Source organism: Schistocerca americana, chromosome 10 (genome assembly GCF_021461395.2).
Source record: "Schistocerca americana isolate TAMUIC-IGC-003095 chromosome 10, iqSchAmer2.1, whole genome shotgun sequence".
NCBI lineage: Eukaryota > Metazoa > Arthropoda > Insecta > Orthoptera > Acrididae > Schistocerca > Schistocerca americana.
In genome coordinates, this window is record NC_060128.1 from 120755613 (window position 1) to 120777896 (window position 22284).

The 22284-nt window shown below is 43.5% G+C and overlaps 1 protein-coding gene across 1 annotated transcript in view; it reads left to right on the plus strand.

Moving 5' to 3' along the window:
• The window catches only part of LOC124552287, a 24681-nt gene extending 4608 nt beyond the window's left edge, over nt 1–20073 (plus strand). Inside the window, exons 5-6 of the mRNA XM_047126564.1 lie at nt 19434–19556; nt 19921–20073. Of these exons, the coding sequence (XP_046982520.1) occupies nt 19434–19556; nt 19921–20073 (276 nt within the window). The remainder of the gene's footprint in view (nt 1–19433; nt 19557–19920) is intronic.
• The last annotated feature ends 2211 nt before the right edge of the window (nt 20074–22284 follow it).

Consider the following 22284-nt stretch of genomic DNA (forward strand, 5'->3'; position numbering starts at 1 on the left):
ACGGGACACAAGCTTTTTTTATTCCGGCTGCAAAGAGTTCTTTATCTTTATGTTTGACCCAATTTCGCACAAACTTTTACACGTCCTCGTCCTGGAGCCTCTCCTCACGCAATGCTTCCTTCAGTGCGCCAAACGAATGGAAATCACCAGGTGATAAATCATGACTGTAAGGGGGATGAGGCAGTACCTCCCATCCCATTTTGCGATGGTTTCACGAGTTACTTGAGCAATATGACGAAGAGCGTTGTCTTGTTTGGGAATCACCTCTCTCCTCTGAGATCCACGACGTCTCTCTCTCACGGCTGGCTTCACATTGTTTAGAAGCAAATACGAGTAGTATTGGCTGTTCACTGTACGTTGCTCTTCGAGATAATCACAAAAAAAACTAGACGTTCAGCATCAAAAAAGACCGTCAACATGGCTTTTCCTGCTGATGCTAGGTTTTGAATTTTTTCGTGACGTGTGAGTTGGTGTGCTTCCACTCCACGGCTTGTCTTTTTGATTCCGGGTCATAATAGTGAACCCAAGCTTGAAAAATGGCTCTGAGCACTATGGGACTTAACTGCTGAGGTCATCAGTCCCTAGAACTTAGAACTACTTAAACCAAACTTACCTAAGGACACCACGCACACTCATGCCCGAGGCAGGATTCGAACCTGCGACCGTAGCGGTCGCGCGGTTCCAGACTGTAGCGCCTAGAACCGCTCGGCCACTTAGACCGGCGAACCAAAGTTTGATCCGAAGTTAAAATTTTGTTGATGAAGTGCTCACCCTCGCTTTCATAATGTTCCTTTTGTGCACGCCCTCAGCCTTGTTTCCTTGTGTAGCCGCGTCAACTCCTTTGGATCCATCTTGCGTGTGCTTTGCGGTACTTCAGCCTGTTACAGACACTGTTATGAAGTGCAGCAGTACTAACTTGAACCTATGTGTGTACCAAACTTGCCCTACTAACAGTTTTCCTCACACCAATTTGTCTCTCTAATTACTGAATGACCCTCCTAGGTAAGATACCGAAATTTCATTCAAAATTGAGAGCATGACGATGCCTCATGTCGTTCTTGGGTTATTGTTTTTTCTATCTGGTGGACGGTCACACCCAATACACCATTTTCGCCTCTGTGCATGAGGAATTATGTGGTCATAAGAATGGTCATCTTTCATAAACGGTTCATGATATTAGAGCCAGCTTCTTGCAACTGATGGAACGCAAATAGGAGCATATGCTGTGTGACGAATACTCGAACCTTTTTTATTCCGTGAGGCATGGAAGTAACTTGTCTGCAGCACTGAGTGGTCGGAGCTCAGGACGCATACAGACATTAATAGCACTTTGAGAAAACCTAAGCGGCTCGCGTATACACCTCCCCAGCATCTGGGGAGTGGTAGAGCTGGACATGTACACACGCCGACAGCAGTGAAAGGGTTGAAGGTAGTCAAAGGAGTAATATCTGGCGCTATTGTGGTGCTACATTTGTACTGTTGTGCACTTTGATATTTGGTGAGGTTGATACTACGAATGGCGTGTATCGGATGCTGCAGAGAATAGCGACAACTGGCAAACAATTGCGGGCCGCGATGTTTACAGTCTGATTCGTATCACTGGACGAGCCCACGTAACGTGGTAGCAGTTACAGTATTGACCACTCAGGGGGAGCCAGATTCAGCTGTCGTATGCAGCCCATGTGTGTCTTTCACTTTCTCTCCATATCGATACAACGGCTGGTCGACGAAGCGGCATCGCGATCACGTATTAAAATGTGAGGACCAGCATGTGACTTGCCGTGGGGTAGATTCATCTTTAGGCGTGCTGAAGACTGCGGCATTTAGAGTGAACGTTTAGTCGTGAAAAAGTTCTGCTCTCATTGAATTCTGCAAAATTTTGCCGAAGATAAATACACGACCGCGTATGTTGAGCAGAGGAAATGTGCAAAATATTCAGCTGAGGTAATACAGAATTTGTCTATCACATTGTAGAATGAGATGAACTTTTTAGATATTCGTAAGAGTCGACAACTAGGCAGGAATCAAGTGTTTGGGTGTTCCAAGCCTAATCAAAACGAACGGGGAAAAATACTTCAAATGGCTCTGAGCATTATTAGACTTAAAATCTGAGGTCATCAGTCTCCTAGACTTAGAACTACTTAAACCTAACTAACCTAAGCGCATCACACACACCCATGCCCCAGGCGGGATTCGAACCTACGACCGCAGCAGCAGCGCGGTTCCGGACTTAAGCGCCTAGAACCGCTCGGCAACAGAGGCCGGTATGTCGAAACACCTCTTTGAAATAAATTCATAGTCACATTTACAGTAGGTAAAAAAAATGATTGGTCCAAGTAGGTGTAAATAGAATAACAGTCATTTAACGCTTTCATTGTTAAAACCCATTTTACACACATTTAAAAAAATTAGAAACTTTCTTCTGTCGTATTCAGTGGGGCATCACTAACGAAAAACGTTTCAGTTGAAAATCAATGAGGCGAGAAATTTTCTGGGCTCGTTTTATGCTGACCATCAGCTCACAAGCAGCTGCCCAACCATGAGACTATTATACGTTCCAAATTATGGGTGCACAAACGAGCATTGATGTGACACATTTATATTGTTATAAATTTCGATGTTTGTTATTGTTGAAATTGTGGTGTCACCGCCAGACACCACACTTGCTAGGTGGTAGTCTTTAAATCGGCCGCGGTCCGTTAGTATACGTCGAGATACTGGCAGAAGTAAAGCTGTGAGTACCGGGCGTGAGTCGTGCTTCGGTAGCTCAGACGCTAGAGCACTTGCTGGCGAAAGGCAAAGGTCCCGAGTTCGAGTCTCGGTCGGGCACACAGTTTTAATCTGCCAGGAAGTTTCATATCAGCGCACACTCCGCTGCAGAGTGAAAATCTCATTCTGGAAACATCCCCCAGGCTGTGGCTAAGCCATGTCTCCGCAATATCCTTTCTTTCAGGAGTGCTAGTTCTGCAAGGTTCGCAGGAGAGCTTCTGTAAAGTTTGGAAGGTAGGAGACGAGGTACTGGCAGAAGTACAGCTGTGAGTACCGGGCGTGAGTCGTGCTTCGGTAGCTCAGTTGGTAGAGCACTTGCCCGCGAAAGGCAAAGGTCCTGAGTTCGAGTCTCGGTCGGGCACACAGTTTTAATCTGCCAGGAAGTTTCAATAATGTACCTGTTACCAAGTGGCGTCACCTATTAGACAGCACACGTGTACGTTCAGCGAGAGGCACATGCCCCATCTGGTCTATATGCTTGTTTCGTTCGTCGGACATCAAATTGTAATATGGAGCGGAATCATCCCTAGTCTGGAAGTATTTCGTGAAGTGGAATGCTCGATTTTCTCGACATGTGAAATCATATAAGGAGAAAACATAGAACTTAACGGTTCATTTGTAGTTTACAATAAAAATAGAAAGTAACTGTTGTCTGTCTGTACACAATATGCACTCACTTAATTGTAGCCATTGACAATGGACAAATTAACACAAAAAATACAGTTCTCATATCCTCATTTCTCACCCTTCAGGGCTGAATATTCGTATTGCCCAAACAGTGGTATGACCCTCGATTACAAAATAATTTTTGAGCAGAGTTTAGGAAAATTAGGATCAGTAGGAGAATACTGGTTTTTTTTTTTTTTTTTTTTTTTTTTTTTTTTTTATTGCAATGTTCAACGACATGCCACTCTTCGACAAAAGCCGCCAACTGTGGACGGACGATGATTTCTTATAATTGCCTATTAAATTCAGTACTTATGTTCTGTGTATCTTGAAACTGAAGATACCAAAATCTTTCCGTATTTGTTCGAGTTCTATGTTTATTATAGGAAATAATATACGAATAAAGTAATTCGAATAATTTCAGAAACCGACTATTTTGTGTGGTTTTAAGACTCTGGTTACACTGGTGTCGGAAAAAACCATATAATCGAAAACCGGTTATATCAGCGATAACCGCCACCCTACATCAGTAACCATGTAAATGAACAGACTTGTGATTCTCTGTGACAGGTACATTACGTTATCAAAAGTACCAGGCTGAAAATGACTTACAAATTAGTTACGCCCTCCTTCGGTAATGCTGGAATTCAATTTGATGTTGGCCCATCCTTAGCCTTGATGACAGTTTCCACTCTCAAAGGCATACGTTCAAACAGGTACTGGAAGGTTTCTAGGGGGATGGCAGCCCATTCTTCACCGAGTGCTGCACTGAGGACAGATATCGATGTCAGTCGGTGAGGCCTGGCACCAAGTCGGCGTTAGAAAACATCCCAAAGGTGTTCTATAGGATTCAGGTCAGGACTTTGTGCAGGCCAGTCAATTGCAGGGATGTTATTGTCGTGCAACCACTCCTCCACAGGCTGTCCATTATGAAGACGTGCCCGATCGTGCTGAAAGATCCAGTCACCATCCTCGAATTGTTCTTCAACAGTGGAAAGCAAGAAGGTGCATAAAACATCAATACAGGCCTGTGCTGTCATAGTGCCACGCAAAACAACAAGAGGTGCAAGTCCCTACATGAAAAACACGACCACGCCGTAGTACCACCGCCTACGAATTTTACTGTTGGCACTACACACGCTGGCAGATGACGTTCACCGGGCATTCGCCATACCCACATCCTGCCAGCGGATCGCCACATTGTGTACCGTCACTCCACACAACGTTTTTCCACTGTTCAATCGTCCAACGTTTACGCTCCTTACGCCAAGTAAGGCGTTGTTTGATATTTACTGGCGTGATGTGTGGCTTATGAGCAGCCGCTCGACCATGAAATATAAGTTTTCTCACCTCCCATCTAACTGTCAAAGTACTTGCAGTGGATCCTGATGTAGTTTGGAATTCCTGTGTGATGGTCTGGATAGATGTCAGCGTGTTACACATTACTATCCTCTTCAACTGTCGGCGGTCTCTGGCAGTCAACAGACGAGGTCGACCTGTACATTTTAGAGCTGTACATGTCTCTTCACATTTCCAATTTACTATGACATCGGAAACAGTGGACCTAGGGATGTTTAGGAGTGTCGAAATCTCGTGTTTAGTTCTATGACACGAGTGACACCCAATCACGTGACCACGTTCGAAGTCCGTGAGTTGTGCAGAGTGCCTCATTCTGCTCTTACGCGATATATAATGACTACTGAAATCGCTGATATGGAGTAACTGGCAGTAAGTGGCTGCAAAATGCACCTAATATGAGAAACGTATGTTTCTGGGAGTGTCCGGATACTTTTGATCACATAGTGTAGGAAAAACTGCCAGCAGCTTTAGCGATATTCGCTTTTACTGCAGTTACCAGGCCTAGTAGGGTGTATAAGGGACGTGAACAGCGTCAGATGTTGATTGATCAGTGTGAAGAACACGGACATGGCAGATAGGGCCGTGAGATAGCGTTATCAGAAACTGATGGGGTGCGAAACCGGCCTCAGTGTGAGTATCCTTTTGGATGGGTTGTCTAATCGTTCATTATCCAGATCTGGGGGCATTCAAATGAAACAGGGGCCATACGCTTGACGGCATGGAATCACGAGGGCAGAAACTCTTGAGGTCATGGTTCAAGTGGTCCATGACTGAACATCACAAAGGAGAAACCCTGAATCGTGCACCAAGCACATTGTAATTCTTCACGTAATGCTCTGCCTGGAACTTTCTGTGCCATCCTGTGCCATTTGTCAGGGATTAGCGCAAGCCAGTCTAGGGACTTAGCTGGCCGGGTTGGCCGAGCGGTTCTAGGCGCTAGAGTGTGGAACCGCGTGACCGATAAGGTCGCAGGTTCGAATCCTGCATGGATGTGTGTGATGTCCTTAGGTTGGTTAGGTTTAAGTAGTTCTAAGTTCTAGGGGACTGATGACCTCAGCCGGCCGAAGTGGCCGTGCGGTTAAAGGCGCTGCAGTCTGGAACCGCAAGACCGCTACGGTCGCAGGTTCGAATCCTGCCCCGGGCATGGATGTTTGTGATGTCCTTAGGTTAGTTAGGTTTAACTAGTTCTAAGTTCTAGGGGACTAATGACCTCAGCAGTTGAGTCCCATAGTGCTCAGAGCCATTTGCACCATTTGAACTGATGACCTCAGAAGTTAAGTCCCATAGCGCTCAGAGCCATTTGAACCATTTTAAGCCATAGTGCTCAGAGCCAATTCAACCATTTGGGGACTTAACGTCCCCTGTGTAGGATGCAGTTACCAATGCAACACAAACGGGTGTGTTTGTATCAATGCCGTGTCCGGGAAGAATGGGTGCAAATGAAAGATATCGCATTGCCCTGAGCAACGAATAGTGTTTATGCACTACCCTACATGACCATGATCTGCCTATTTGGTGGCGACGTGTGGAGGTCGCATTCGTCCATTGTTCACGAGACTCACAACAGTATTAGTTTGCTCCTGACGTCATCGTGTGGGGCACCATCGGATATTAATCTAGGTCACAGCTGGTAGTGACTGACAGAACTCTGACAGCATCCACATCCTCAAGTGCCACCTCCGATGCGACGGTTTCGTGGTACTATTTTTCAAGACGACAATGTTCGGCCACATAAGGCACGTGTCTCTGTTTTCTGCCTCCGTGATGCTGAGGTATGCTGTGCCTAAGAAGATCTCCAGATAGGTCCCTGGTGGAGCATGTCTGGGGCTCGGACACCAACTCAAACCCAGTGTCAGTATCCAGAAAGCTAAGGACCACTTTTATCAGATGGGGGCTAACTCGCTATAGGACGGCCTTACGAGATCTTTAGCAACCGAAACAGGGCCTGAATCAAAGCCAAAGGGGACGCAGCCTCATATTGATAAGTGGGCTCATACGGCCAAGTTGTCTGTTAATGTGACTGGATATTGTAATCAATGGAATAACACAGCATTGCCTCCCCCCCCCCCCCCCCCCCCCCCCCCCCCCGTGGCTACTTGCCTTTCTTAGTCAGGCAGTATGTATATCACTGGCGGGTATTTAAATTATTCTCCATTTCAGCAGTGGTCCTTACATAGCTGGTAACAGATTTCCGACCTCCATCGCTTCCATAGGCGATGCAGTCAGCTGCCTCTTCCGTCTTACTGCGTCATAGGGTGGTTGCCAACCCGCGCTCTGGGCAAAACTCTTATCTCGACTGAGAAGATTTGTCGACACTCGTATCTGAGTTGCCTGCAGCTGAGCAGACGACCGGCGTCTTCTCCACGTCGAACACGTGATCTTCCGTTACGCTGTGCTCGGCCACTCAATATTATTCCCCTGCCCCAGTCTTACGTTACGTGTATGTTCAGTGCAACGCAGGGGCACACAGCGCTGCGTTTGTCCTAGGTTAAACCTTTCACAGAAGCACTGAACGTTATGGACCCCAGGTGTACGAAGGCCGAGGTCATCTCTCACACTATCGAGAAAGTTCCTCATTTTCCTAGGTGGCCGAAATACGTACTCCATAACTTTCTTATACAGAGCTCGGCAGATTCTTTCTGCTCCCTCTCAGTAATTTCTCCTTCGTTGATCCTAACGGTGCTTTAGTGTACCCTCAGTTCATTCTTCTTAAGCGGCCGCAGAAATGGAGAAATTAGAATTGTGAAGGGCATAAATCGTCTGAGAAGACTGTCGGTTTCCATACAGTTTGCAGTTGATGGAGAGTGTATAGAGTCGTGTCTACAGCGAGACAATTAACTTCTCAGCGGATTGCGTTAGGAAGTTCAAACTGCACGGTTGGCCGCGGGGCATGATCAGAATTAGTATGCGTACGCGCTCTCGCATTGTTATTGTGACCACTTTCATATGGATGGTTTCGTCAATTAGCAAAATTGGCGCGTTTAGGGGACTGAGAACATGCATTTCGCGATCGATAAATCTCTTCAGCCTCAACGGGAGACTGCCGTGTTCAGTGTCCAGTTACGGAATAATCGGTGTGATATTCCCTGATCGTACTGTAACTAACGAACGGTACGTGAAGGAATCTGCAAAATTGTTTCATCTACATTATCCAAAGATACCTGTATTTCGACAAGATGTGTTTCATGCAAGATGGAGGTCGACCCCCTCGAAGCAGGAGAGTGATGTCCTAGAGGAGCACTTTGGGGACCGCATTCTGGCTCTGGTGTACCCAGAGGCCACTGGGATGAGCCTCGATTGGCCGCCATATTCTATGGATCTAAACACGTGGGACTCATTTTTGTGGGGCTATATCAGACAAGGTGTACAGCAATAACCCCAAAACATTTGCTGAGCTGAAAACAGCCATTCAGAAGGTCACCGATACCATCGATGTTCTGACATTTCAGCGGCTCATGTAGAATTTCGTCTGCGCCACGCCATCGTCAATGACGGCAGGCATATGGAACATGTAATAATCTAAATCCGAATACCTGTTGTGACGTTTACATGTTGAACAAGGTGTGTGCACGCTGCAGTTGGTAACAAATTTAAGTTTTTTTCATACAGTTCAATAATTGTCACCCTGAGTGTAGTGCTATAGAACGAAAAGATAAGGAATGAAGAGATTCTCCGCACAATCTGCGAAAAAAGGAATATGTGGAAAACACGTACAAAATGATAACACATGTATTAAGACACCAGGGAATAACTTCCGTGGAACTAGACGGAGCTGTAGAGGATAAAAATTGTAGAGTAAGACGGAATACAACCAGCAAATAATACTCTAAATTGAAGAGCATGGCACAGGAGAGTAATTCGTGGCGGGACGCATCAAACCAGTAATGCAACATAAATTTTCCTCATGGATGAGTTACACTAGAATGTGATGTCGTAAGACATTCATGAATGAAAATGAGAAAAGTAATCAGAATTTTTGATATTTGCATCTCAAAAAATCTAATCTTATCCGTAATGCAAGCTTTGGCGTCTATGAGGATCTGTTAGAAGTGGCTTCTAGTTCAGGTTCTCAACTGTGTAAACAGCCAAGAATTAAGAACGCTCTCTTTTATTTAATGATTTGTCTTCTTGTGTTCCTAATGGTGTCGACATGCTTTGCACCTTACCGAGTATCCGGTATTGTATTTTATCTAAATTGAACTAGATCCCATTTGTAGGGAATACGTTATTAACTTACATGACAATGCCATTTTTAACGATTGATGTTCCTCTATTAGCACTGTAAATTGTTCACAATATGTACCTACATGACTTACCAGACGACGTCAGCATCTCCAAGAGCCTGCAGGCAGTAATGATGTTTCGAGAATGAGATTTTCACTCTGCAGCGCAGTGTGCGCTGATATGAAACTTCCTGGCAGATTAAAACTGTGTGCCGGACCGAGACTCGAACTCGGGACCTTTGCCTTTCGCGGGCAAGTGCTCTACCAACTGAGCTACCCAAGCACGAATCACGCCCCGTCCTCACAGCTTTACTTCTGCCAGTATCTCGTCTCCTACCTTCCAAACTTTACAGAAGTTCTCCTGCGAACCTTGCAGGACTAGCACTCCTGAAAGAAAGGATATTGCGCAGACATGGCTTAGCCACAGCCTGGGGGATGTTTCTAGAATGAGATTTTCACTCTGCAGCGGAGTGTGCGCTGATATGAAACTTCCTGTCAGATTAAAACTGTGTGTCGGACCGAGACTCGAACTCAGGACCTTCGCCTTTCGCGGGCAAATGCTCTACCAACTGAGCTACCCAAGCACGGGTCACGCGCCGTCCTCACAGATTTACTTCTGCCAGTATCTCGTCGTGCTTGGGTAGCTCAGTTGGTATAGCACTTGCCCGCGAAAGGCAACGGACCCGAGTTCGAGTCTCGGTCCGGCACACAGTTTTAATCTGCCAGGAAGTTTCAGCAATGATGTTGTGTGCAGAAAAGTCGCAACGCAAGAGAATTGTAGCAAAATGCTGAAAGACCAATAGAGGGTAGAGCTTTGGTGTAGGTGTTGGCAGTTGAGCCTCACAAGAAACAACCGTGACTCATAAGTAGACGGAAATATCAGTTAATGGCCGATTACTCTACTAAACAACGTTCACTGTGAAAGGAGTGTAGTGGGGCACACTTGTATGTGGCACCGGAATATGATGATAATATTCAACGTCTACATCATACTCCACAAGATACGTAATGTTGTGTGGCGGAGGGTACTTTCGGTACAACTATCTGCTCCCTTCGACCCTGTTCCACTCGCGAATAGTGCGTGGGAAGAATGATTGTCGGTAAGCCTCTGTATTGGCCCTAATTTCGAGAATTTTCTCCTCGTGGTCAATACGCGAGGTTGGGGGTGGGGGGTGGGGTAGCAATATGTTGTCCGACTCCTCCTGAAAAGTGCTGTCGCGAAATTTTAATAGTAAATCTCTCCGTGATGTACAACGCCTCTCTTGTAACATCTGCCAGTGGAGTTTCCTTAGCATCTCCGTAACGCTCTCTCGCCAGCTAAACGATCCCGTGACGAAATGCGCCCCTCTTCGTTGGATCTTCTCTACCTCCTCTATTAGTCCTAGCTGATAGTGATCCCAGATAGATGAACAATACTAAAGAATCGGGCGAACAAGTGCCTTATAAGCCATTTATTTCATGGATGAGTTACATTTCGTTAAGATTCTTCCTGTGAATCTGAGTCTGGCATCTGCTTTTACTCGCTATTTGTTTTATGTGGTCGTTCCACTTAAGGTCGCTCTGGATAGTTACGCCTAGATATGTTACAGCAGACGTTGTCTCCAGCTGTCTTCCATCAATAGTGTAGCTGTACTGTAGTGGATTTCTTTTCCTATGTTACTTACGTTCAGGATCAACTGCCAGAGCCTGCGCCATTCATCAGTTCTCTGCAGGTCGTTCTGCAAATTATTGATATTTTCTCGCGTTCCTACTTTGCTATAGACAACTGCATCATCTGTGAATAGCCGTAAAGAGCATGCGTCGCTTTCTACTAGATCATTTATATATATTGTATACAACAACTGCCCTATCACACTTCCCTGTCGTACTCCGGATATTACCTTTACTCTGTCAATTTAGTTCCGTTAAGAGCGACGTATTGAGTTACATCTGCAAGAAAGTCTTGAACCCAACCGCAAGTCTGCTCCAATATTCCGTAAGCTCGCATTGTTTTCATCAAACGGCAATGTTGGACGGGGTCAAATGCCGTACTGAAATCAAAGAACGCGGCATCAAAAAAATGGTTCAAATGGCTCTGAGCACTATGGGCCTTAACTTCTGAGGTCATCAGTACCCTAGAACTTAGAACTACTTAAACCTAACTAACCTAAGTACATCAGACACATCCATGCCCGAGGCAGGATTCGAACCTGCGACCGTGGTGGTCACGCGGTTCCAGACTGTAGCGCCTAGAACCCCTCGGCCATCCCGGCCGGCAACACTGCACCAACCTGAGCGCCTTTCTCCACTGCGCTGTGGATCTCACGGAGGAACCAAGCGAGCTGAGTTTCGCAGGGTCTATGCGGAATCCATGTTATTTTTATAGAGGAGATGTTCGTTTTCCAAGAGCGTCGTAAAACATGTTCCATAATTCTACAACAGATTGACGTCAACGATATATGTCTATAATTGTGTCGATCTGTCTTACGGCCTTTCTTAAAAAACGGGATTGACCTGCGCTTTTTTCCAGCCATTAGGTACCTTTAGTTGCTCAAGCGATCTACGATAAATTATTGCTAGAAGGGGAGCAAGTTCTTTCGCATGATTTTATAGAATCTTATACGTAACTCATCTGGTCCTGACGCTTTTTCTACTACTAAGCGATTGTAGCTGCTCTTCAATTCCGCGATCGATTATCTCAATATCTCCCATTTCAATGTTCGCACGGCGATTTAAAGGAGGGGCAGTGTTACGATCTTTCGCGGTGAAACAACTTCGGAAGACCAAATTCAGTATTTCGGCCTTCTCATTGTTATCTTTCGTTTCGGTGCCGGTGTGGTCACTGAGAGAAGGAATAGATGATTTTGACCCACTTGTTGATTTTACAGCCGGCCGCTGTGGCCGAGCGGTTCTAGGCGCTTCAGTCCGGAACCGCGCTGCTGCTATGGTCACAGGTTCGAATCCTGCCTCGGGCATGGATGTGTGTGAATCCTTAGGTTAGTTAGGTTTAATTAGTTCTAAGTTCTAGGCGACTGATGACCTCAGAAGTTAAGTAGCATAGTGCTCAGAGTCATTTGAACCATTTGAACTGATTTTACATACGACCAAAATCTCTTAGGGTTTTTACTCAGGTCAGTTGACAACGTCTTACTTTAAAAATCATTGAACGCTTCTCACATTGCTCTCCTTACGCTCATTTTCGCTTCGTTCAGCTTTTTAGGTTTTTACTTGTCTTGAATCTGAGATGAAGTGCTCTTTGTTTACGGGGGTAGGACGTCAAACGGGTCGACTTGGAGTAGGAGAGGCACCACAGGGCATTTTAATTTCCACTGTCTATACTTTTACAAGTAAATTCATAAAACTTTGTCAGCATGACCAGGAAGAATTCAGGAATCGCACTTTTAGCAGCGGCAGTTCAAAAACCAAACAAAAATTTTTTTTACATGTTAAATTTCATCTTTTTTTCGCTTACTATTGCCTGCATTTGTTGCTATAGGTACACTTTTCTTCTTAAGTAGGACAATCTGTTCCATGAATCTTGCACAACAAACAAACCATACTTACAGGAGTCGGAAACTCTACAATCTACTTAATTTGTGGAAAAATGAATGAGCTGTTACGTTTTAAACTTAATGTTTAGAAAAAAAATCAAATTTTGTAGTTAACTATCTCAATTTTTACCACAGCTTCTAAGAGATTTGGAAAATTCTAGAGTTTCATACACCTGTAAGTATGGTTTGTATGCTGTGCAAAATTCATCAAAGAATCTCTCTTACTTGTGAAGAAAAATGTACCTAAAGCAACAAATGCAGCCAATAGTAAGCGAAAAAATGATGAAATTTCACATGTAAAAAAATTAATTTTGTTATGTTTTTGAACTTCCACTGCTATGAGTCTGAATCCCGAATCCTTCCTGGTCATGCTGAGAAAGTTTTATGAATTTATTTGCAAAAGTATAGACAGTAGAAAATAAAATGTCCTGTGGTGCCTCTCCTGCTCGTAGCCGGCCCGTTTGACGTCCTACCCCCCTTACGTAGCGCTTTTCTGACACGGCTTTTAAACCATGGTGGATCGTTTCCATCCCTTAAAACCTTTCTCGGAACATAGTTGTCCAGGGGATATTGAACGATGCATTTAAATTTTTTCCATTTATTGTCCACACCTTGGTCCCCATCACCAAATAGTTGATGCTGACTTCTGAGATATACTGAAATTTGTATCCTGTCATCCTTGCTGCGCAAATATATCTTCCTACGTTTCTTAACATTCCTTGTAGGCTCCGTCGTCATAGATGCTGTCACAGCCTTATGATCACTGATGCCTTCCTCTCCGTTAACTGATTCGGTAAGTTGAGGTCTGTTTGTTGTCAGAAGGTGTAAGACGTTACGCTCACGATTTAGTTCTCTAGCTATCTGCTCCAGGCAATTTTCGGACAAGACATCTAGAACAGTGCCACAGGGATCCCTGTCTCTGCCACCAGTTTTGATGGCATAACACTCCCAATCTATACTTGGCAAGTTGAAGTCACCCCCTATTACAACGGCATATTAATATAGACTAAAGTAGGAAAGTAGGAAAAGGGAGAGAAGGAAATGTAGGAGGTGAATATGGATTGGGGGTAAGAAATGAAAGAGGAAGCCGCCTGGTAGAATTTTGCACAGAGCACAACTTAGTCATAGCTAACACTTGGTTCAAGCATCATAAAATATGGTTGTATACATGGAAGAAGGCGGGAGATACTAACAGGTTTCAGATAGATTATATAATGGTAAGACAGAGATTTAGGAACCAGGTTTTAAAATGTAAGACATTTCCAGGGGCAGATGTGGACTATGACCACAATCTATTGGTTATGAACTGCAGATTGAAACTGAAGAAACTGCAAAAAGGTGGGAATTTAAGGAGATGGGACCTGGATAAACTGAAAGAACCAGAGGTTATACAGAGTGTTTCAGGGAGAGCATAAGGGAACGATTGACAGGAATGGGGGAAATAAGTACAGTAGAAGAAGAATGGGTAGCTTTGAGGGATGAAGTAGTGAAGGCAGCACAGGATCAAGTAGGTAAAAAGACGAGGGCTAGTAGAAATCCTTGGGTAACAGAAGAAATATTGAATTTAATTGATGAAAGGAGAAAATATAAAAATGCAGTAAATGAAGCAGGCAAAAAGGAATACAAACGTCTCAAAAATGAGATCGACAGGAAGTGCAAAATGGCTAAGCAGGGATGGCTAGACGACAAATGCAAGGATGTAGAGACTTATCTCACTAGGGGTAAGATAGATACTGCGTACAGGAAAATTAAAGAGACTTTGGAGATAAGAGAACGACTTGTATGAATATCAAGAGCTCAGATGGCAACCCAGTTCTAAGCAAAGAAGGGAAAGCAGAAAGGTGGAAGGAGTATATAGAGGGTCTATGTACTTGAGGACAGTATTATGGAAATGGAAGAGGATGTAGATGAAGATGAAATGGGAGATACGCTACTGCGTGAAGAGTTTGACAGAGCTCTGAAAGACATGAGTCGAAACAAGGCCCCGGGAGTAGACAACATTCCATTGGAACTACTGACGGCCTTGGGAGAGCCAGTCCTAACAAAACTCTACCGTCTGGTGAGCAAGATGTGTGAGACAGGCGAAATACCCTCAGACTTCAAGAAGAATATAATAATTCCAATCCCAAAGAAAGCAGGTGTTGACAGATGTGAAAATTACCAAACTATTAGTTTAATAAGTCATGGCTGCAAAATACTAACCCGAATTCTTTACAGACGAATGGAAAAACTAGTAGAAGCCGACCTCGGGGAAGATCAGTTTGGATTCCGTAGAAATATTGGAACACGTGAGGCAATACTGACCCTACGACTTATCTTGGAAGCTGGATTAAGGAAAGGCAAACCTACGTTTCTAGCATTTGTAGACTTAGAGAAAGCTTTTGACAATGTTGACTGGAATACTCTCTTTCAGATTCTGAAGGTGGCAGGGGTAAAATACAGGGAGTGAAAGGCTATTTACAATTTGTACAGAAACCAAATGGCAGTTATAAGAGTTGAGGGGCATGAAAGGGAAGCAGTGGTTGGGAAGGGAGTGAGACAGGGTTGTAGTCGCTCCCCGATGTTATTCAATCTGTATGTTGAGGAAGCAGTGAAGGAAACAAAAGAAAAATTCGGAGTAGGTATTAAAATCCATGGAGAAGAAATAAAAACCTTGAGGTTCGCCGATGACATTGTAATTCTGTCAGAGACAGCAAAGGACTTGGAAGAGCAGTTGAACGGAATGGATAGCGTCTTGAAAGGAGGATATAAGATGAACATCAACAAAAGCAAAACGAGGATATTGGAATGTAGTCGAATTAATTCGGGAGATGCTGAGGGTATTAGATTTGGAAATGAGACACTTAAAGTAGTAAAGGAGTTTTGCTATTTGGGGAGCAAAATAACTGATGATGGTCGAAGTAGAGAGAATATAAAATGTAGACTGGCAATGGCAAGGAAAGCGTTTCTGAAGAAGAGAAATTTGTTAACATCGAGTATAGATTTAAGTGTCAGGAAGTCATTTCTGAAAGTATTTGTATGGAGTGTAGCCATGTATGGAAGTGAAACATGGACGATAAATAGTTTGGACAAGAAGAGAATAGAAGCTTTCGAAATGTGGTGCTACAGAAGAATGCTGAAGATAAGGTGGGAAGATCACCTAACTAATGAGGGGGTATTGAATAGGATTGGGGAGAAGAGAAGTTTGTGGCACAACTTGACTAGAAGAAGGGATCGGTTGGTAGGACATGTTCTGAGGCATCAAGGGATCACCAATTTAGCATTGGAGGGCAGCGTGGAGGGTAAAAATCGTAGAGGGAGACCAAGAGATGAATACACCAAGCAGATTCAAAAGCATGTAGGTTGCAGTAGGTACTGGGAGATGAAGAAGCTCGCACAGTGTAGAGTAGCATGGAGAGCTGCATCAAACCAGTCTCAGGACTGAAGACCACAACAACAACAAAGTGAAACTATTATATTATAAACTTGGTATATCTGTGATGGACACTATAAAGCGGTTCGCTGACTGTGCACGACCACAGAGCCAGAGGTGCTGCTTTTGGTCTGAGATTGTAGTTTTGAAGAGAGCGCTTGGCGCACAGTTGTAACGAAAGAGGATGGAGTAGGCAATTTTTTTGACGAGCTCTGTGAAGCCAGCAAGTGTTAGATTAATGTAGGAATTACGAGAACATGGAAACAGAAGTGTTCAGACAAACAAGGTAAAGATGTTAAATAATTATGATTTTATTTTTTCCTGCGCGTTAGTATAGATGATTTGGCTGATAATTTGTAATTAGCCAAGAATTTACGTAAACTGATTTAATGTAAAGGCTAATTAGGTATATATGCCCTTTGTAATGTTTATTTGTTAAGACTGGTATATGTAAGTTGATGATTTATATTTATGCTTTTTAGTGAGGTTTGATAACAGACGCTGCATAAGTCTCATTGTCAATCAGTTAGTAAGAAAAGGATGCAAAGGATGCAATTTTACTGAGTAATGTAATGTCAATTGTCAGATGTTTTGAAAAGCCAAACTTAAGTATGAATACAATTTCATTAAAATATCGGTGTTACTAATTCACCACGCTCAGTACCGCCTCCTTCTCCAGGTAGTATGTTTCTCAAAGACGTTGGATTTTACTTGAATATCTTCATTTATCAGCCAAAAGAATTTTATGTGCGTATTACGGCCAGCACTGCACACCGCTGAGCCTGTAGCTAGCATATTTATATGTTTTTTATGAGAGACCAGAATTCATCGCGTTTTCCACTGTTGCTACTTTACAGGTAAGACAATTTAATTTATTTGCTGTGAACACAAGGACCAAAGTTATCAATTTTGAACAGAGCCAGAGGATTCAGTGCCTATGGGGCTGAATGCATTTTGCAGTGACTGCATTTCTTTATTGGTATTGGGAGTTGCATTGCCCAATCGGTTCGTATAAAGTTTTGCTAATAATAACGCGGAGTAAGTACACCACTCGCAGTTACAACACGATACACGATAACTCCAAAAAAGGTTCAAATGGCTCTGAGCACTATGGGACTTAACATCTGAGGTCATCAGTCCCCTAGAACTTAGGACTACTTAAACCTAACTGACCTAAGGACATCACACACATCCATGCCCGAGACAGGATTCGAACCTGCGACCGCAGCAGCAGCGTGGTTCCGGACTGATGCGCCTAGGACCGCTCGGCCACAGCGGCCGCCTCGCGGCGTGGTTTGCCTTTGCAGTGCCCACACCGTACCTTCCTAGAACAGTCGACCAATGTGTCTTATAGATATGTATCTATCTCGAAAAGAAACCGGAGGGAAAATAACAGATATTCTAGCTTAAGCGGAGATGTACCGTCAATCCTCGTGGAAATTCGCCGATCTCGCGGACTTACGACGGCGGCTGATGAGACAAATAAAGAAAACGATCTACCACATGACAACACGTTGTATGCAGTCGACGAAAACTAGTATTATTAGGGTCCTACGATACGTGGGCCAAGAAATAAAGCTGCTCTTTTCGTTCATAGCCGACCTGAAGGTGGCATGAGTGTTGTGCATAATCCAGTCCTTTGAAATAAATTTCTTTGTTGACACAGTCGTGGTGATTCGTTTTTTTTCTGTTTACCATCAATCTTTCCTGCGCTCGATTTACGAGTGGAAAGGGAAATGGGGAAATGGCAGTGGTACACAAATACAACCTGCCATGTGCCATAAAGTGGCTGGTGGAGAGGAGACGTACATCTTGACGTAGATGTAGCACGTAATTCTCAATTCTCCTTCCAGTAAGTCTATAGATTCCATCCTTTGCACGGAACTATTCAGGTCTGTCAAGAATTTTCATAATAGCAAAAACACTACCGCAGCGTGAAAACAGCGTAGTGGTGAAACTTCCTGGCAGACTAAAACTGCGTGCCGGGCCGAGACTCAAAGTTCCATGTTAGCACACATTACTCTGCAGAGCGAAAATCTCATTCTAGAAACATTACCAGGCTGTGTCTATGCCATGTCTTCGCAATATACTTTCTTTCAGGAGTGCTAGTTCTGCAAGCTTCGCACACGAGCTTCTGTGAAGTGTGGAATGCCGGCACGGTACCTCAGTGTGTTCTGTCAGAGGGTCAACTGTCTTTGTAATAAAAAATAAAAAAAGATGAGTGAAGGGGTCAACGATGAGCTTCAAGAGGTGTCATGGGGCGGATTTTTATTCTGCCAGAAAGTTTCATATCAGTGCACGCTCCGTTCCGAAGTGAAAACCTCATTCGGCGTAGTAGTGGTTCTCTTTCATATAAATTTGGAACATGAGTGATCTCACAGGGTTTGCTTGGAATACATCCGCCATGAACTACGGCAAGGAGAACGCACTGGAATATGCTTGACATATTTTCTTCAGAAAGTCACATTTTCGGGAAGAAGCTAATAATTTTAGAAGAAATGGTGTACTTTAGCGATCAATGAATTCAGCTTTCCCGTTTTTATATTTAAGTAGAATCAGTCAACTGGTAATTTCGTCAGCCAATGACTTTGGTATCTGTTGAAAAATAATTCGTTGTCTGCTTGTTGTTTTCCCACACACAGTGTTGATTTCCCCCTAAATGACGGATGAGTGCACGTCAATAAACGGATTATTAAGCTATGATCTAAACCTTGAACTTTTGGAGTGGATAATAGTCGGAAATATTTATGATATCGAGCTGAAAATAGGGTTCGCGTCACGAAGTAAGATTCCGAGGTGCCACTTGTTTTCGGACTGAACTATATATCAGAAAATACTAAATTACGTCAATCAATATGTTAAAGTCTACAAAGAAACCCTCTTGATCTCGGTTTCTTGTCTGAAGTGTGGCTGGCTCGTCAATCGCTGAAGGTTGAAGCTGATTATTTCTCAAAATAGTAATCTAAAAAAACAATCACAAACGTGATGTTCATTCAGAGATTACCATATATACTGCCTGATTTTCATCTCAGGTAAACATCCGCGAAGTGTTAAAAAAATACATATCATAGCAGATTACGTTTCGAGTGCGATTTTGAAATCTTCACATAATCTGTGACAACAGATCTGACATCTTGTGATTACCACAACGCTATCGATAAGTGATGACGCACGTTCGAGCCTGCGTCGTAACCAGGATAACACAGGCACTGCAATAATGTAAACATCGTAAAAATTAAAAGTTTGCAAAATGTTGCGCAACACTACACTTTAGTCTGCTACTGCCTAGCGTTATCAGTGCAAATTGGTTGGGAAAGTCTGTATAATATTTTCATGAGACACTTAACATCAGTAAATATATATCAATAATACATTGTAGGCTACATTTGTGATGATACCCAATGACTGTAGGTTTCACGGAATCTACGTCAAGTGGAGTATTCCGAATGGAGCCCAGAGGACTCCTACGTCTAGCTGCTTGAGGTGGTCGGCAATGGACTCTCGGAGCTGCGGTCCTGGGTCAACAACTTGATGGACACCGGCCTCTCAGCCGCCAACAGCCAATTGGCGGGCATAATGAAGAAGACGCGCGAAGAGGTGGGTAGCGCACAAATTCCAGCACTTATGATTCACACTAAACACAAAGCCTATTACAGCAAGTCCTGAACTGCTAAAAGCGTAACTGTTTTGGCTAGTTTCGATATCTGGACATTGGTACACACCACCCCACCTGTTGGTAAGGATATTGTAGTTATATATGAATGTATACTGGACAATTGTGCACACACCTTCCCACCTGGTAGTAAGAATATTGTGTGTGTGTGTGTGTGTGTGTGTGTGTGTGTGTGTGTGTGTGTGTGTGTGTGTGTGTCAGAGAGAGAGAGAGAGAGAGAGAGAGAGAGAGCGAGAGAGCGAGAGATAAAAGACTAGCACCCTACCAACAACCGTGTTGTTTTTGCAGCAACTCATCCCATACGTGCAGAGTGCCCAGTTCAATGCGAGAAGGGCCAGTGGCTGGTACGAGGACAAGTTCCAGCAGTACTCCAGCCCAGAGGTCTACCAAGACCTCGTGGCTGCACGACAGGAACTTTGGGACCTCCAACTGGTCGCCTAACCATCAATGGACCCTCATTATGTGTAAAATATGAATAAATACAGCATTCTTATGAAGTATGCCACATAATGTTTTTACTGTCACCTTCCCTATGACCTGTCTGTCTAAATACCTCTCCGAAATAAACTCATGGCTATATTTAAAACACTTAAAAATTATTTGTGTAACAAAGTACGACTAGAAGGAACACACTCGTTTAATGCTTTCGTTAAGACAAATTTTACACACATTTCAGAAAAAAAAACAAATTCCTTCTGTCTTGATCAGTGGCATACCATCACTAACAAAATAAGTTTCTGTTGAAAATCAATGAGGTGATAAATACGCTGGGATAATTTTAACCTGACCATCATGTATATGAGCTCTCAAGCAGCTGCACAACAATGAAACTATTATCGGTTCTCAAATTTTTGGAGCACAAGTGAGCAATATCTGGCGCTGTTGATGTGACACTTTTATATTGTTGAAATATTGGCATTCCAGTAACTAAGAGTGGTTTGAATACGGTGAGCGTTTAACGTAAGGGTATTGTGAGAAAATGGAAGATCAGGTGAAAATTATCATAGATAACATTTTTTTAGGATGCCTCAAATTCCTTCATTCAACTTTAAAGATTGACTGCTTAGAATTCGTTTGAAAACTTCATCGTGATCACACTAGCATTAGTGATGGATTTTGAGAAGATTGATAATAATCACTGGTTGTTCCGCAAGGCAGCGGCGCTACGTATCACATCTGTTCTGTCACTGTCGGCATAGCTAGAACGCGGTTTATGATCGCTGATGGTAGTGGTGGCGTGGACAATGGAGGAGCAATCAGTCCATTTCTGTCTTCAATAACAGACGGGTTCAAAACGTGAACAGCTAGGCAGGAGCAAAGTCCAGAATGTGGTGAGTCATCCACTCCAAACGTGATCTTTGCGATCCGTGCTGTCCGCGTCTTTGTCATGGGTATAATGCTGTCAAATGCTGCTACTTGCGCTGAGAGATGGCTTTCCAGCCGTTTCGAAATTCTGATCATCCGATCTTGAAACTAGTATACGCTGAAAAAATTTGATTTTTGCACATCTTACAACCTGATAGCTTTGCTCGATCAAGGACTGAAATTATTTTCGTTGTTTATCGCGGTTACTTCACTGCATCGAATGAAGTAAAACGGTGCACAAAATTTTAAAGAGTATTCACAGATAAAAATGCATTTCGTGAACTTTCGTATATTTGATTTTAGCTAGTACATTGCGGTATGTGAAATGTACGAGGGTCATTCAATACTTTAAAGAGAAAAATTAGTCTGGAGAAAATAGCGTTTATTTTTAGAATACAGTACTTTTCCTACTTTTCAACATAATCCTCTTAAACATTTATGCATTCGTTCCAATGGGCCACAAGGTTCTTTTGTATTCCGGCTGCAAAGAGCCCTTTATCTTGATGTTGAAACTAATTTCCCACAAACTTTTTCACGTCCTCGTGCTGGAACCTCTTCTCACGTAATGCTTCCTTCAGTGCACCCAACGAATGGAAATCACCAGGTGCTATATCATTTTGTGATGGTTTCACGAGTTAATCGAGCAATATGACGAAGTGCATTGTCTTGCTGGAGAATCACTCGTCTCCTCTGAGACCCACGACTTCTCTCTCTCATAGCTGCCTTCATCTTGTTTAAACGCAAATCTGAGAGGTACTGGCTGTTCATTGTATGCTGCTCTTCGAGATAATCACAAAGAACTGGACAATCAGCATCCCAAAACATCGTCAACATGGCTTTTCTTGCTGATGCTTGGGTTTTGAATTTTTTCTTGACGGGTGAGTTGGTGTGCTTCCACTCCATGGTTTGTCTTTTTGATTCCGGGTCATAATAGTGAATCGAAGTTTGATCCCAAGTTAAAATTTTGTTGATGAAGTGATCACGTTCGCTTTCATAATGTTCCTTTAGCTCTGTGCACACTCTCAATCTTGTTTCATTGTGTAGCCGCGTCAAGTCCTTTGGGACCTGTCTTGCACGTCCTTTGCGGTATTTCAGCCTGTTATAGATAATAGTATGAACTGCACCAGTACAAACTTGAACCTATCATTTCCACAGTCACACGGCGGTCGGCACGTATAATGTTTTCAGTTCGACTTTCAAGTGAGGGAGTTGAAACTGCAACTGGTCAGCTAGAACGGTGTTCGTCAGCCACTGAGTTGCGACCATTTTTGAACTGTTCTACCGACG